Here is a 16,918-nt window from a genome sequence, read left to right on the forward strand (position 1 = left end):
CCAAGTAATATTATTTGGATATCAAAGGTGTATTTACCATAGATTATCAGTTCCATTTTTTGTTGTTGTTGTTTGTTTTTAAGCTAAGAACTTACTCCCCAGATGAAGGCTTGTAATGAAGCTCAGAATATAAAATACACATATGTGGACCTGCTCCAACTGAAGTGAGGTGGATCCTCAAGGATCCCAAGGAACACTGTTTGAAAAGCACTGTGAGAAATGCCAAAAGGGTAAAAAAGTTTAGAAGTTTCTTGAAAAACTAAAGGCCAGCTGTTCTGTAGCTTGACTATGATGGTGAATACACAAACCTACACATGGAATAAAATTGCATACAACAAAATAGGCTCATACACAAACAAGGACATATAAAACCTGTGAAATCTGAAGATCAGTGGGTTGTATCAATGTCAATTTTCTGGTTGTGATACTGTGTGATAGCTCTGTAAGATGGTGCAACTGGGGAAAACTGGTGGAAGGGTATATACCAGGTCTCCCTGTATTAGTTTTTCCTACTGCATGTGGCTCTACAGTTATCTTTAAAAATTTGATCATAATTAAATAAATAAGTCCCTGGCGTGAATTCCTCATTCTGTCCTTTTCCTCCTGAAATCACAGAATGGTCAAACAAAAACTTACCTATGACTACCAGCTGAGGTTCTTTGGTGTTCATATTAATGGACATAGGCAGGTGTATCAGGAAGCCTTCAGGTATAAGTAATAGATAATGCTGACCCAGCTGACTTAAGCAATAAGAAAAACGCGGTGTGTTATATAATAAAAAGTCTAGAGTAGGGTAGTCCCATGGTCAGTTGGATTCAGTAGCTCACCATCATCAATCAAGGACCCACATTCTTTCCATCTTTCTGCCCTACCACCTGCCACATGTTAATTTTGTCCTTAGATGAGCTTCGTTAGCAAATAGCCACTATCATACCATACCATATCATTTTCTTAAGTTTCATGTTAAGAGTAAGGAAACATTTGTGGATCTTTCTACCACTTGCTTCACTTACTTATTCTTATTGACCAGGATTAAGTCACAAGCACTTCCCTACATGAATCACTGACCAGGGGGATAATTTTACCTAGATGTAGTCCCTGGTGGTAGGAGATGGTTACATCTGAAAAAAACCAGCACTCCGCCAATGAGTAAGAGCCAGGGGGGGTGGATGGGCGATGGATAGGCAACCCATTACCAAGGAGCCACAACAATGTGGACTGAGAGTTATCCTAGAAGATTCCAAGCATTTTTCAATAGTACAGCCATTGAATCTCCTAGAAAGTTTTGAGGTAGGCTCAGAAAGTGATGAAGTTGGAGCAGGCACCTTCTAGCACCCAGAACAACTGGAAAGAACATACTTTTATGGCCAATTCCTGATTCTACACCAAGGAAAATGATGAGTCCAGCTCATCATGCACAAGTCTGGGGAACTCAAAACTAGGAGGAGAGCAAGGGAAAGAGGCCGGCCGTAGCAGAAACCCAGAGAATGAACCTCCTCCCAGGAGCTGGCAGGGCTATCCTTGTCATTAAAGATCCTGTCCTGGGTTTAAAGGTGAGCAATTTTTTCGCTTTGTTTTATTTTGCTTGAGTGAGGGTTGAGTTAAAGGAAGATAATGTATAAGCGTTATTTTTTTTTTAAATAAAACTATTTTAAAAGTGAGGAAATGGCAACAGCTGCCTTCCAGATGGTTGATTTCTTGGTCATCAGAGATTTCCTTTTTGATTTCTGACCTACAAGTATAGCACCCAATGCAGTATTTGTCACTGAGTCCTTGCTTAATCGGTGTGTCGTATAAAACTCCTTGGAACTAGAGGCGGGGTTTGAGGGACATGAAGACCAACCAGAGACAAGGAGAGACTCTTACTTCTGGAGTTGGTGCCAGGAGACTCGGAGGGAACAGGAGGCAGCGTGTGTATTTGAAGATGTGCCCATATTTGGTAGGGTTGGAGGGGTACAAAATACGGGGCAAATGACAGACTTTTACTGCCTCCCTGCCAGCAATGTCAGCCTCAAGGAGGCAGAGACCAGACATCTTCCCCAGTGCCTATCTGTATTCCCAACGCCTATCACATAATACATGTAAATGCTCGTTTAATTAACCAAAAATTTCCTTGTGAACTTTCAAATTATGAAAGGCTAGAAGGGTATGTTCTTTCTGGACATGGCCTCAAGAAGAAAGGAAGGGAGCAGAAGATAGCTGTTTCAGTCATTCTCCGTCATACCCCCCGGCATTTGTGGTCTTCTATCAGGACATCCACTTGCAAAACCCCAGTCCTAAAGCGGGAAATGGTGGACAAGATGGAACTGCCCAGCTCAGGAAGACCTTCTCCAATGATGCACTTGAGTAAGGAGTGGGGGTGGGGGACTATTACTTACAGGGTCTAAATCTTGGCGCTGGAATTAGACCTCAGTGCTAGGTCTGCAGACCTGGAGGGCCTGGCGTCCTGCAGGCCAAAGGCTGTTCTTTCCAAGTTCTGGGCAGTGGAAACTGTGTGAGCTGAATAGTGAGCTCATCTAAACTTTGAAAGGATGGGGAAGACTGTTGTTCCTCTCCCCCTAGAGGAACTTTACAAATGACCTTGACAGATAGCCCCTCAAAACCTACAGAACCAAATTTTTCACAATCCTCTTTATTCCTCTGCTTCTATTTTCTTTTTCCTCCTTTTTCTTCCTTCTACATTTCTTCCTTCCCCTTCCTCTGTTTATTCTTGTCATTCCCTCTTTCTCTCCCATTTCCCCAGCTCTTCTTCCTCCTCCCCAGTAAAGGGGACGCTTTGGAACTGAAAGTATACTTCAAGATTTATTGAAAGCAATTATCTCTTCTTCATAGGATTCTCTGGCCTTTCATAGAAAATGATTCTTCTCTCCCAAGGTGACTTTCATAATAATTCCCTGAAGACTAAAGAATTATATGTAAATTTAGTACATTAAAAGGGAAAAAAACATTTAAGTACTAACATTTAAGCATTCTGGCCTCTATTATTTTAAAATTATAAGTTTGACTTGATGCAATTCATGTTAGAATTCCTGAAACTACAACCATCATCTGTGGTTTGCAGGCTTCTTTTATCTACACAGACATTTCCTGTCCCATTTTCTCTTTCCCCAGAGACCCATAACAACTTACTTACTGTTGATTTCAGATTCTGTTTGGGGGGGTAAGGGGAAAGAAGCCATTTTAGACAAACTTGGGGAGAGGCAGAGAACAGCATGAGATGTCAGCCTTCAACCTAGGCTGGCATGTTTACTTTTGCCTGATCGAGTTTACTTGAGAATAAAAATGTCTTCCCACTTAATTAATTTTTAAAATTAGTTTCTTAAATATGTTCTCCAGAACTCAGTACACCCACGTACAATTGTGTATGCCACATTTGTGCACAACATCACAAGTTCTCAAAACCCAAGTCCACAGATCTGCGGTCAGCAAGGCCTGCTAACCCTCATACAGAGCCTCCCAAGTGCCGGACACTGCGCAAATCTCTTCACACGTATCAGCTCATCTAATCCTTCAGCAACCTTGCAAGGGAAGTGTCTTAGTCCGCTCAGATTGCCGGTCACAGAATGCCGTAAACTAGTGGCTTAAACAATAGACATTTAATTTCTCACAGTTGTAGAGACTAGAAGTCCAGAGATCAAGGAGCCAGCAGCAGGGTTGGTATCTGGGAAGAGCTCTTGTGTTGGGCAGATGGGGCCGCCTGCTTGCTGGGTACTCACATGGCCTTTCCCCTGTGCTCCTGCAGAGGGAGAAAGTGAGCAAGCACTCTGGTGTCTCTTCTTACAAGGACACCAATCTTATTGGATCAGGGCCCCACCCTCAGGACCTCATTTAACCTTCATTATTTCTCTAGAGGCCTTGTGCCTAAATACAGCCACACTGGAGATTAGGACTTCAACATGAATTTGGGGAGAACACATTCAATCCATGACAGCAGGTAATGTTGTTCTCCTCATTTTTCAGATTAGGACGCAGAGATCTAGCCGGATTGAGGAATTTGCCCAACATCATAGAGCTAGTAAATGGCAACACTGGGATCTGAACTCCAGCATCATGCTCTTCAGCACCGTGCTGTGTGTGTCTCTTCAGCTGGCAGGAATCCTAATATCACATCTCACAGACCCAATCCCTGGCAGACAATTTACACCAGTCCTAATATTATCAGAGCACTGCCGTGCCCTTTTTAAATTGCCTTTCCTGCAGGGACATAATCTGTCACTATTATTATTATTTTATTAGAAACGGATTTTTATATTATCAAATTTAGAGAAATAATGTATAGTTACTACTCTTAAAATGCTTATACATCTTAATCATCTAGTGAAAACTTCCTCTAAGTGTCTGTATTTATATTCTAATGGTTATAAATATGGCCAGTAGTGATATTTTAAAGGCTCTATTGCTTTTTTAAGGATACAAAGCTTTTTAATCCAAATTTCTACTCAGAAAACTGGGGCATTGTAATTTGGTGGGGCTGCTCGTAGAATTCTTACCAATCAATGAAGAAAATATTTATACCACCTTACAGACTTTACGATGTTCAGATCAAATATGTACTGAGGGGAATGTGATGACCAGATTGGCAACAGTTCTAGGATTTTTAGTGGAAGTATTCAGGCGTAGGGAAGGTGGGGAGGAATGATGTGTTGGATAAGAGCAAAGATTCTGGAATCTGGCTATCCAGGTCTAAATCCCGACTCTGCTGTGTCCTGGAGTAAGTCACTGACAGCTCCAAGTTTCAGTTTCCTTATTATTAAAATGAAGCCAGTAGTAGCTTTTACATTATGTAAGGATTACGGGAGAGAATCCTTAAGTGTAAATTAAATAGTGCCTGGCTCACTAAAAATTAAATTTTTTTCCTGCTCTATAGAAACATAATTGACATATACCATTGTGTAAGTATAAAGTATACAACATTATGATATATATATATATATATATATATGATCACCACAAGGTTAGTTAACATATCCCTGACATAGTTACAATTTTGTATGTGAGAACTTTTAAAATCTACTCTCTTAGCGACTATCAAATAGCCAATACAGTATTGTTAACCATAGTCACCATGCTATACAATACATTCCCAGAACTTATTCATCTTAAAACTGGAATTTTATACCATTTGACCACTTTCCTCCATTTCCCCCACCCCTCCCACCATCCCATCCCTGGCAACCACCAATCTATTCTTTGTTTCTGAGTTTGTTTTTTATTTTTTAATTTTAAATTTTTTTTTAAAGATTTTATTTATTTGACAGAGAGAGACACAGCGAGAGAGGGAACACAAGCAGGCGGAGTGGGAGAGGGAGGAGCAGGCTCTCTGCAGAGCAGGGAGCCCGATTCGGGGCTCGATCCCAGAACCCCGGGATCATGACCTGAACCAAAGGTAGATGCTTAACGACTGAGCCACCCAGGTGCCCCAGTTTCTGAGTTTGTTTTTTAGACCCCACATAAAAGTGAGCTTGTATAGTATCTGTCTTTCCTGGTCTGACTTATTTCACGTTGCATAATACCCTCAAAAACTTAATCTTTTAAAACTGTAAACTTCTAAAGAGCATGTTTTATACTTCTAAAAAATTTTCCAGGGGTGCCTGGGTGGCTCAGTCAGTTAAGCGGCTGCCTTCGGCTCAGGTCATGATCTCAGGGTACTGGGATCGAGCCCCACGTCGGGCTCCCTGCTCAGCCGGAAGTCTGCTTCTCCTTCTCCCTCTGCCTCTGACCTCCCCCCCACCACCTCATGCTCTCTCTCTCTCTCTCTCTCCTTCTCAAAGTAAAATCTTTTTAAAAAAATTTTTTTCCAAAAATCCCCAACAGGAAGGGACGCAATGAGTGTTAAATGAAAGAATGCTAAATGTCTTGAGAGGTCAATGTCCCACCCCAGCCCATTCTCCGTATTATTAATTTCACCAGGAAACGGGAGGAGCGCTGTCTTGAAGCGAAACAGGGCCTCGCACAGGCAAGAGCATTGCTAGACCACAGGCCTTGTTCTTAACCCACAGCTCCACACCCCAGCCACACATGAGATTGGGGAGGAGCACTTGCTTCATTCTCTTGATCAACAGGTTCTCACCTTTGCAGTTCTTATGACTTTTTTTTATATAAATGTTCACGTATGTCCAGTCTTTCTTGATGATGGCATTATGACATGGAGTATTTCTCTTCAGAATCTATTTAAAACTAGGTATTTCGACTGGTGGAGTGGATTAAAATTATCAAGTACTACATAAAATATATTTTGGTCAGCTGAGCCTAATTTTAGACTGTGAACACAGACACCCATCAGCACAACTACCACCCCCAGAGACACTGTAGCATCTGCTTGCCTCTACTGATGTGATTGGGGACTTTTGTTTTGGGACTTGGGGAGGAGACCCAAGTGCAGCTGCTGGGATGGCTAAGAACCAAAAAGGTATGAGGGATGGTATGGATTCTCTTCCTGCCTAGCTTTTTGGACTTGGTTGGAGGCAGCAGTAGTTAGAGGCAAGGGCCCGGAAGCAGGGGAACTATTCAGAAGAAACCTTTATGATTCTCAGTCCCAAATATCATTGCTTCAGATCCCAGGGGATAAAGTATCGAGCACAGAGCTGGGAGGCAAGAAGCCGTGTTCTCTGCTTGTTTGCAGACTGTCGCTCTGCTCCAACAAGCTAAGGCTGCTGGGCTTGGCAGCGCTGGGAGAGGCCGTGGACTTGGCACCAGCAGCATCGCTTTCATGATGGGCTGCTCCAGCACTGACTCTTTCCAAGTGAGCCTGCGGGAAGCAGACCAGGAGGAGCCAGAGCAGGAGGGAGAGGACCAGGTGGATCTGCATGGTTGCAGCCGCTGGTGTGTAAGCATGAATGACACATCCTGTTGGGGACGCCCTGAAATAGCTGGAGGACACTGAGGTCAAGCTAAGATCCTGTTGTTACCTTTGTAATTTGGACATCAAAAGGACACGTAGCCTGATTTTACATAGTCTGGGAGAACTGGACATGCTGTAACTGAACTATAATTGCAGTTAATGGGCTGCTTTTTAAGTAACCTAATTTCACAGAATAATTGGTGGCTTACAATAAAATGAGATTGGGGACTTACAATAAAATAAGGAGATTATAGCCATTGCCAAAAATGCCTATGAATTAGAAAGACTAATATAACAAGCAAAAATTTTGAATTCAGTTATGCAAAAAGAGAAAAACACAGAGCTTGGAAAGAATGAGACTTGCTTCATGGATAGCTTATTATCAGGAGTTCCAACATTTCTTTTCAAGAAGAGCATAGCAGTAGAAATGTGGATGGAAGATGGATGGAGGACTGCCTTGGCATTGGCACGTCACTCGACTTTTTTTTTAGATATATTTTTCTTTTTTAAAAATTTTTTAATTTAAATTCAATTTAGTTAACATATAGTATATTATTAGCTTCAGGGATAGAACTTAATGATTCATCAGTTGCATATAACACCCAGTGCTCATTACATCACATGCCCTTCTTAATGCCCATCACCCAGTTACCCCATCCCCCCACCCACCTCCCCTCCAGCAGCCCTCAGATTGTTTCCTATAGTTAAGAGTCTCCTGTGGTTTGCCTCCCTCTCTGTTTATTGTTTTGTTTTGTTTTTAAGATTTTATTTATTTATTTGACAGAGAGAGAGCAAGCGAGAGAGGGAACACAAGCAGGGGGAGTGGGAGAGGGAGAAGCAGGCTTCCTGCTGAGCAGGGAGCCCAATGCAGGGCTTGATCCCAGGACCCTGGGACATTGACTTGAGCCAAAGGCAGACACTTAACAACTGAGCCACCCAGGTGCCCTTCCTCTCTGTTTTTATCTTATTTTATTTTTCCTTCCCTTTTTTATGTTCATCTGTTTTGTTTCTTCAATTCCACATATGAGTGAAAACATATGGTATTTGTTTTTCTCTGACTGACTTATTTCACTTAGCACAATACCCTCTAGTTCCATCCACGTCTTGCAAATGGCAAGATTTTATTGTTTTCGATGGCTGAGTAATATTCCATTATATATACACACCACACCTTCTTTATCCACTCATCTGTTGATGGACATCTGGGCTCTTTCCATATTTTTGCTATTGTGGACATTGCATGCCACTCTACTTACGACTGAAAAACTGTCAGTTGTTTTCGTCAGAGGATGGGGTGTTAATGGACATGAGTACCTTTGGTACCACTGCTGACCCCAGGGTATCCTTAGGTTTTGAACCACTTCCAAACCAGCCTTGTCAACTACCACAGGACACATGGCATTGGCTTCCTTTCCTCCCAGTGAGAGCCACCTGGGGTGCAGACAGTGGGTCCCGGACTGGGGGAGGCCTGGCCACGGCTCTGGAGACACTCCCACACAATCTCTGCCCACTGCCAGTTGACTGACATCCCGCTGTGGATTCCAGTGAGAAACACCTTCTAGCAAACTCTATTGTTAGATCAGTTTCCCTAAGAACAGGAACCAGGGAAGCCCTCAGTGGCAGCCCAGCTTACCATCCCATTCTGTCTGTCCATTTCCCTCCAGCAATGAAGCTTTCTCTACTCATCCTTCACCTTTCAGCTGGTAAGTCACTTTCTCAGGGAAACCTCCCCTGACTAGGTTAGGCCTTTCATCACCCTGTTTACTTCTTCATAATTAACGAATACTGACAGAATTGTGTATTTAATTACTGCAGAAAATGTAGGCAAGGATCAGGCCCATACTGTTCACTGATGAACCCTCAGTTCCTGGCACATAGTAAATACAAAATATCTGTTGCATGAGCGAGTGCTGGTGTCATCTGAGAGCTCTCCCTACATGGCTTAAGGCTTCAGCTAAGGCAATGGGTGTTTTCCCTCGTGCTCTGAATATTTTTAAGTTGTTTTTAAATTATATAAGCAATATGTGAATACGTGTTCATTGTAAAATAATCAAAGAACACATACACGTACATATGAAAGTCATGGTCTTATATATGTGAATTAGGCCACGATAAAGCTACTTTTAAAAAGCTACAATTCTCCACAATTCCACACCATCCCAGTCCCATTCCTTTTCCCAGTCCTAGAACCACTGTTAACATGTCAACTTCCAAATCCTCTTCGGTGTGCTTTCATACATATACGTGTCTTCATACACGTACATTTGTATACATATTCACATTTTCCTGCATATATGTGGTGTACACAAACATCCAGAGTCCAATCAGAAGGCAGAAGCTATGCTAGAAAGTACAGAGGTTGTTTAATACAGGTGAGAGAAGAATGAAGAGACCAGAGACGAGCAGGGAGCCACCCTCAACCGTGGGGCTAGAGGGACAAGGGAGAAGGCAGTGTTATCCTGGTGGGTGCGGGGCCCACCTGGAAGGATCTGGAACCACTGCAGCACTTCCAGGCTAAGGCTGGAATCACGGAGAAAGGGTTGTAGAGCAGGGGCTGGAGAATCGACAGGATGCTGCCAGACACCACCTGACACAGAGAGAAGGGGGGAAATAACCTGGCTTCTCCCTTCCTCTCGTTCTCCAGGGTTCTGCCACTGGCTCTCTTTGGCTGGCTCTGGAAGAGAGCCTGGGGAAAGCAGTTCCCAGGGATATTAAGCCCAGGTTAGAGGATGGTAGAGAATAGATCTGAGAGCAAACAGACAAAAGACCAGCATATGTGGTTTAAAATAAAGCACATAAAATAGCATCGTGGTATATGTAGTGTTCTAAATTTGTCCTGTCATTTTTGCAGGGATAAAGTCTGCTTAAAATGGCCATTGAGAGCAGGCTTGATCCACAGAATCAAGGTTACAGCAGTAGAGCACAGAGGAAAGCAGCAGAAGGCAGAGGTGTTCCAGGAGAACTGCACTCCCGGCCAAAGGGGAGGCTCGTCGCAGAGCGGCAGGTCAGAAGACTGGTGTGGATACAGGTCTGTTCTCAGGTAACCAGGCTGACCTGCTCTGCAGACAGGTGGGAAAAGAGCCGTATGGGCTGATTCTCCCCCAGGAGTAGGCTGGACGACTCAGAGATTTTAGAACCGGAAGGGCACAGAAGTCTCTCATTTCAACTCCTGGCTCTTACAGAATAAGGAACCGAAACACAAAGAAGTGAAATGATGGGCTCCACAGCCAAAGGACCTCAAGCCTATTTTCTGTCATTTTTTTTGTTTTGGGGGGCATGGTACGGAGGTGTCGGGGAGACAGCTTAGGACCAACGCCTCCTCTTCCTGCAGGCATTGGGACTGCTGCTGAGTCACGGAGCAGCCAAACAGAGGTCTAACGAGACACGGGGAAGTCTAGAAGCACTTGTTCCAATAGGACCTGTTTCATAAACAATGCTTGGCACCTGGCGTGTCTTATGAAGGAATTCACCCAAGAAGATCTTTTCCTTAGAAACTCTTCTAGCCTGCAGAGTCTGGTTTTAGTTGCCTTTGGCAAAATTTCAGAACCTTCAGTGCACTCCAGGAGCTGAGCTGGATACAAAGATGCACCAGATACAATAAAGAGTAAGCCTTGTAATTCTAGGAGTCCTAACTCTCACGGGGGTGGGAAGTGAATCAACGGATTATGATACAACGGGATAAATATAATAATGTCTGTGGCACAGAAGAGGGAGAGAGTAACGCTGGAGGGTGGGGAGCTTGGGAAAGTGGACTGAGAAGGCCTCACAAAAGTGACATGATGGAAGATGAAGAAGGAATGATAGGAGCACCTCAGACCTCCGAGTCCAACTCTAAAATAACAGCATTCAACCAGACTTCCCTGAAACACCACTATTATCCCTCAAGGATTGACAGAGCAGCTGTTCTTGCCCCATCTACTTCTCATTATGTAATGGAAACCGCGCATACGTGTAACATGTTTAAAAGTAAAGGATGGATAAAATCAGCCCACAGGCCCCATCAGCCAGGATCAGCAGGGCCTGTCTCTTCAGAGACAGTGCACCAAAAAGTGAATGAGGCTCCTCACATATAATTTAATATCACAACTACGTGCTTCTAAGGAAGCCCTGCACAGTTCTGTCTTTACCCACAATAACACCTTTCGAATGTTTTTGAAAAATCAGAGAGCCAACCGAGACTCAGATGATGCTTTTCTCCTTATTGTTGTGCTCCTGCTTTGCCTACGCCCCAAGCACGTGTGTGGCCTGTCGTGGGTGATCCTGCTCTGACAAGGCAGCCCCTTTCCACTCCAAGACACCCCAGACGAGGTTGGCCTCGACAAGTTCATGTTCCTGTTCTTAAGCAAATGGACGGAGAGCTGGGCTTTCACTTCCCCACACAGCCCGTGCATTATGACTTTGTGCTTTACCCCTTCTGTCAATAACCTTGCAACTCAGGAAAGCCACCTGCAGCCTTGTGGTCTGGCTAGACGTGGAGAAAGGCTGACATAAGAAACTGTTTCCTTAGATGAGCTCGGCAGCTGGTGGTCAGAGGAAGACCGTATGACAGTGAAGCATTTGTGAGCGCAGGCAGGCATCTGAAACAGGTCTGAGTGTAGCACTTGCTCTTTCACTTCACCATGGGATCTTGGGCCAGTGATTTCACCCTGGTGAGCCCAAGTTTTATCTTCTATAAATGTGCTTCATAAGAGCACCTACCTTGTGAGGTCATTCTTTCAACACATACTTCAAATGTCCCTAATGTGTGCCAGGCACCGTTCTTGAAGAAAGAAATACAATGGTGAACAAACAAAAATCCCAGCCCTAGAGCTTACCTTCTAGAGTAAGAAGATAGACAACAAAAATAAAAAGAATCTTTATCGTGTTAGAAAGGAAAGGGGCTAGGGAGCGTTGGGAGAGATGCCATTTTAGGTGGAATGACCAGAAGGGCCTGAGCGAGCTGGTGACTTGGTAGATGCAAGCTAAGCAGCAAGAGGACATTCGGGGGCCCTCCTTCCAGGCAGAAGGAACAGCCTGAGCGGAGGCCCTGAGGCAGAAGCAAGTCTAGTAGGTCTGAAGCACAGTGAGTGAATCTGGCTGAAACCGACTAAGGGTGGGAAGAGACAGGAGGGAAATGAGGTCAGAGCTCAGGAGGGCAAAGGAGTGGCAGGCTCTGACTTGCATTCAAATAGCATCACTCCTGGGAAACCGGTTGAGAAGCTACTGTAGTGATCCAGGTGAGAGAGAAAGCACACCACGTCCTAACCTGGGCGCCTGTCACGAACCGGCTCTGGATAAGAGTGCCCACTGACCTGAAGCTGCGCATGCGTAGCTGGTGAGGGAAGACCTCCGCTTTGTTCTCCTTTCTGCCCCTCTCTCAGCCATCCATCTACTGGCCGCGTCATCGTCTTCCTCAATCACCCTGCTTGTCATCTTCTTCCTCTTTTCTTCTCTCTCTGCTTCCTCTTCACTCTGCCCTTACTTTCTCACGAATGGTCTGTCCCCCAGGGCCGAGTTTTGGGGGGGTGGTTTTGCATCTTGGGGAGAGAGCGGTGCACTTCCTGGCCTGTCAGTTCCACAGGGCGCATCAGTGGGACCAGACATGGGGTGACAGGCACAGAAGGTGCCCAGAGAGGTGGCTCTGCCATGCAGGTTGTACTGAGGCCGCAGGCAGAGTTTTGTAGCCTGGTCAGCATTCAGCCACGAAAAGAGAAGCCCTTCTCCGTGTTTTAGGCAATTCCGAAAAGGACGCTGATGCAGGGAGTTAGAGGCTGACAACCGGAGCTAGACCAGGAGAGCAGAGATCAAAAGGCCACTCTCGGGGGAATCAAGAAGTATAGGGATTGTAGGGAAACCATCACAAATAACCCCAAAGCCTTCAACACCAAAGCAAGTGCTTCTCAGAAGGAACCTCACTGATACCAGCCACCACTTTAGTGTCTCAATACCAGGTAAATGGTCACAGTAGGCAATAGGGGGATTCCCAGAAGGCATTCTGACAGCAGGACCACCAGCCGTGACATAACTAAGCATCGTGACCCAACTAGACACGACGTAACATAGAAATGTCTGCAAATCACAGGAATATATGCCACTAAAGCCAAATTCATCACGTCCCTGGCTCAACTTTCCCTCATCCGGAGGTTAAGATACCCAGGGCCACTCTCATCCCCCTGACAAGGTGACAGAAGTGAAGTCAGAGTGGAGAGACGCAGGACCTTAACTAACTGTGATTTAAAATATCTTACTTTTGCTAATTTTACAAAAACATCTGGCCCTGTGCATACGCACATTGCTCGGACCCCTCCCAGGGCCCTTGAGGGTGTGCTATGAGTGAGGGCTCCTGAAGCTTTAGCTTCTCATGGAAAATCTGTCTCTGCCTGGAACCGAAGCAATTTACCTTCACTGGCCAGAGAGCTGATTCCATCATAGGAAGGAGCTTTGGGCCAGTGTGAAGTTTCCTTGGGAATTGTTTGCAGTGGTGATGTTTTTTACTCAGCTTGGAAACTGCTAGTAGCACTACTAGATGATTTATTAAATTGATACAAATCTGAATTAGTAGAAAATGAGCCACGCTAAAAGCGTGTAGCCTTTACTCTCAGACTTCTGAATCACTCCACTTTAAGTCAATAGGACCCAAACTTGTCTATTCAACAAAAAATTATTGAGGGCATACCCCATGCGGGTACAACCGTGAACTCTGATTGTAAGGGGCCTTCAGGGGAGGAGACCAATAATCAAATAATCAGTCAAGTCAAGGACTAGAGGGCGTTCCACTGAGAATATGGACAAGTGATCCTAATCTAGGGTTCTAACAGGAAAGACTGAAGGATTCATTCTTTCAACAATTTTGGGGGCTGCCTACTCTATATCCACACAATGCTAAGGGCCAGGATAAGGGTGAGCAAAAAAGCTGTGGTATCCCTGCCTTTCTAGAACCGTCCCCTGAATGAAACATTATCACAGAATCAAATTGCATCTATCCTTACTGACAACCCAGCGATGGCCTCTCTGAAGGAGCGCGGCAGGTGCGCCAGTGAGCATACTTGAAGAGGGTTGGTGCCCCAGGACAGACTTTCAGGAGAGGCCACAGTGTGCTGAGAACCAGAGGCAAATTAACCCATGAGTGAGGAGGTGGCAGGGCTTGTGGGAGTCTCCTAGGCAAAAGGAGCTGCAGGAAAAAAGACCTCCAGGGGTGGGGTGGGGGGGATGTAGGAGGGAGAAAAAGACAAAAAGAAGCCAGCATGGCTGAGGCAGCTCCAACGGAGGACAGGAGAGAGTATGGATACATGGGGCTGGAAATATAGCAATGCGCTGGTGTGCCTAAAACCAACGGGAGCCCCAGAAGTTTCTGAGGAGTGCAGAGACGTTGTCCGGTTGGCATTAAATGGACGGCTCTGGCTGCAGCGAGAATATTGGATTACGAGGGTTGCTTTGACAGTAGCTGCATCCTAATTATGTCCCCCTTTCTCACTTTCCTTTCCGGTAGCCACAGAGATTTAAATAAATGCCTGCCAGATACTCAGTTCAAAGCACCCGACAATGAAGTGCTGTGTGGCTTGGAGAACACACTGCCTTCAGTCAGGCAGACGCAAATTAGATCATCCCTCCACCTCCAGTCAACTGGAGGTGGCCCGGGCAAGTCACTCACCCTCTCTCCAACCCACTTGCGAGTCACTCGCCCTCTCTACAACCCACTCTCCACCCACTCCGTAACGTGGGGAGAACAATGCCTCCTGCGCGGAGTTAATGAGCGACAGAAAGGGGTGCGCAAATTACCTGGCATTTGGCAGAACTCGGGACACACCAGCTACTATTGGAAGTGACTGCAGTGTAGGCAAGCTGGTCAGGGGAAGATTTCCAACCAGAAGTAACGCTAGCAAAAGCACTGGGAATATAGTGCAATCTCTCCTATTAAAAAAAAAGAAGAAGAAATATGAGCAATATCATATATATTTATGTGAAGAGCACATTTTTATAGAGAGCCGTCTAATGAAATCTTCCTACCAGCAGTGTTGGGAAACAAGTCTATGTTATCTACGCAATTAAAATATATACACATATACGATAAAGTTGAAAATTTTTCTCAATAAATTACATTGTGCAAGACTTGCATTTTCTCTGGCCTTTCCCTGTTTGCAGTTGTCCTGTGATGACAAAGGAGAAACTGAACTCATTTGTTAGCTGGTGCATCCCCCAGACTGAACAATATTAGCTTCTCAAGAAAGATTTTATTTGTTTCTGTTTCTGCAGAGCCTGCTGGAGATCTGGGCAGTCGGTGGTAGGTGTGTGGCAAATACTTGCAGAACGGAAAAATGGGCAAAAAACAAAAGAAAAAAATTTAATGTATGAGTCTGAAAACTGTAGTTTATGAACCAAAATCAAGACACATCGTCTCTTCCACAGAGCATGAATGTCTTGGAGAGAATGTGGCATGGAATGTTCAAACTCCACACTGTCCTGGAAAATTCAGGATATACGATTGGCATACACCTCAAACAGCTGACTCGGTTTGAAAAGAGCTATAGCCAGTTCCACCGTGAGCTTGTGTTATCCTTATTTTGTAGCATAAAAATTGTTGCAAGTCCTTTGTTCACAGTGGAAGGAACAATCTAGAAGATTTAAGGGATTTCTGTTTAACTGTTGACACAAGGACTCAGGATCCGCTTTTCTCTTATCTCACTCACTGTAATTAATTAGCTACCCTGATGAGACCTCTCCTGGCACAAAAAGAACAAGTGAGACAGCCATACATTTTGTTTGTGAAGCGCAGCTGAGCCTAACTCAACAGAGTGTCGATTCAAAAGAGGGAAATAAAATATGCAGCAAAGTTGGGGACAGGGAACAAAGAATCCAGTATGACAATTGAAAGGAGGGCTAAACAAGCATTCAGAGTGCCATCAGGAAGGTAAGAAGCCTCAAGAGTCTAGAAAAAAGATAAACTGGAGGGACAAGGCTGAGAGGAGCTGGAAGGACCAATTTAAAATCAATGAAGAAATTTAAGACTTTGTTCTAAAGGCATATTTTTACAAGTTGAGTTTATTAAAGTATAATTTATATGCTATAAAATTTACCTTCTTTTTTTAAAGATTTTATTTATTTATTTGACAGAGAGAGAGAGAACAAGAGAAGGGAACACAAGCAGGGGGAGTGGGAGAGAGAGAGAACCAGGCTTCCCGCTGAGCAGGGAGCCTGATGATGATGATGATGATGATGATGATGATGATGATGATGATGATGATGAGGGGCTCGATCCCAGGACTCTGGGATCATGACTTGAGCCAAAGGCGATGCTTAACGACTGAGCTACCTACGCGCCCCTAAAATTTACCTTCTTAGTGTAAAGTTCTATGAGTCTTAAACATCACATAGGGTGTGTAGTTACCACCACAATCAAGAGATAGAATAGTTTCATCATCTCTAAATTCCCACTTGCCCCTTGGTAATCAATCCCTCCCTCACCCTTAGCTACCGGCAGCCACTGTTCTGTTCTTCTGTCACTCTAAGTTTGCCCGCTTTAAAGGAATTTAGTAACAGAACTTAAAATGGGGGAGAAAGGGAACTGAGAGTTTTTTTCCCTACCATCCACTCACTTCCTATACCCATTAATAGCATCATTTAGTGAACTTAGGTTTATTGAGGATCTATTATTTGCTAAAGATTTTAAGTACATCATCTTTCAGTTTTACAGTTTGTCAGGGAAGGAAGTTCATTCTCCCCCTTTCCCAGGTGGAAGATGACACTCAAGAAGTGTCAAGCTGGTAAGAGAGCGGAGATTCCAAATCAGAGTTGACCGGAAATGTCACCATGGTCTATCTCTAGGTGTTAGGTTAGAGCTGGTTTGTACTTGCTTTCTTATACGTTGTTTGCATTATCAAAGTTTTTTAACAATGAGCTATTTTTGTAACCAGAAAAAATACTTTTATGAATATATAAATATATACTATATACAAGGTCTGATTCCAAAGCCTCCTCTTTGCTGAGCAAAGGTGGGGCGGTGGGGGGGGGGTGGCGGGGAAGACAGGGAAAATAATTTAGAAGGGAAGAAAGGAAAGGCTCCTCTTGGCCACAGGCACCAGTTCAGAAGTAAGGAACCAG

The 16,918-nt window shown here is 44.3% G+C and overlaps 1 protein-coding gene across 8 annotated transcripts in view; it reads left to right on the forward strand.

Annotated features, from left to right (window-relative positions):
* LOC113911348 overlaps positions 1 to 15,928 on the forward strand; it is a 41,514-nt gene extending 25,586 nt beyond the window's left edge. For 6 of the 8 annotated variants that reach the window (XM_027573863.2, XM_027573864.2, XM_027573866.2 and 3 more), the window contains 3 exons: positions 6,623 to 6,822; positions 9,693 to 9,881; positions 15,074 to 15,928. In XM_027573863.2, the coding sequence (XP_027429664.2) occupies positions 6,623 to 6,822; positions 9,693 to 9,881; positions 15,074 to 15,194 (510 nt within the window). In that variant the 3' untranslated portion in view covers positions 15,195 to 15,928. Of the gene's footprint in view, positions 1 to 6,622; positions 6,823 to 9,692; positions 14,002 to 15,073 lie in introns of those variants that run through there. The other 2 variants (XM_035723304.1, XR_003516444.2) reach the window with 2 other exon arrangements.
* The last annotated feature ends 990 nt before the right edge of the window (positions 15,929 to 16,918 follow it).

This window comes from Zalophus californianus, chromosome 12, assembly GCF_009762305.2.
Source record: "Zalophus californianus isolate mZalCal1 chromosome 12, mZalCal1.pri.v2, whole genome shotgun sequence".
NCBI classification, from domain to species: Eukaryota; Metazoa; Chordata; class Mammalia; order Carnivora; family Otariidae; genus Zalophus; species Zalophus californianus.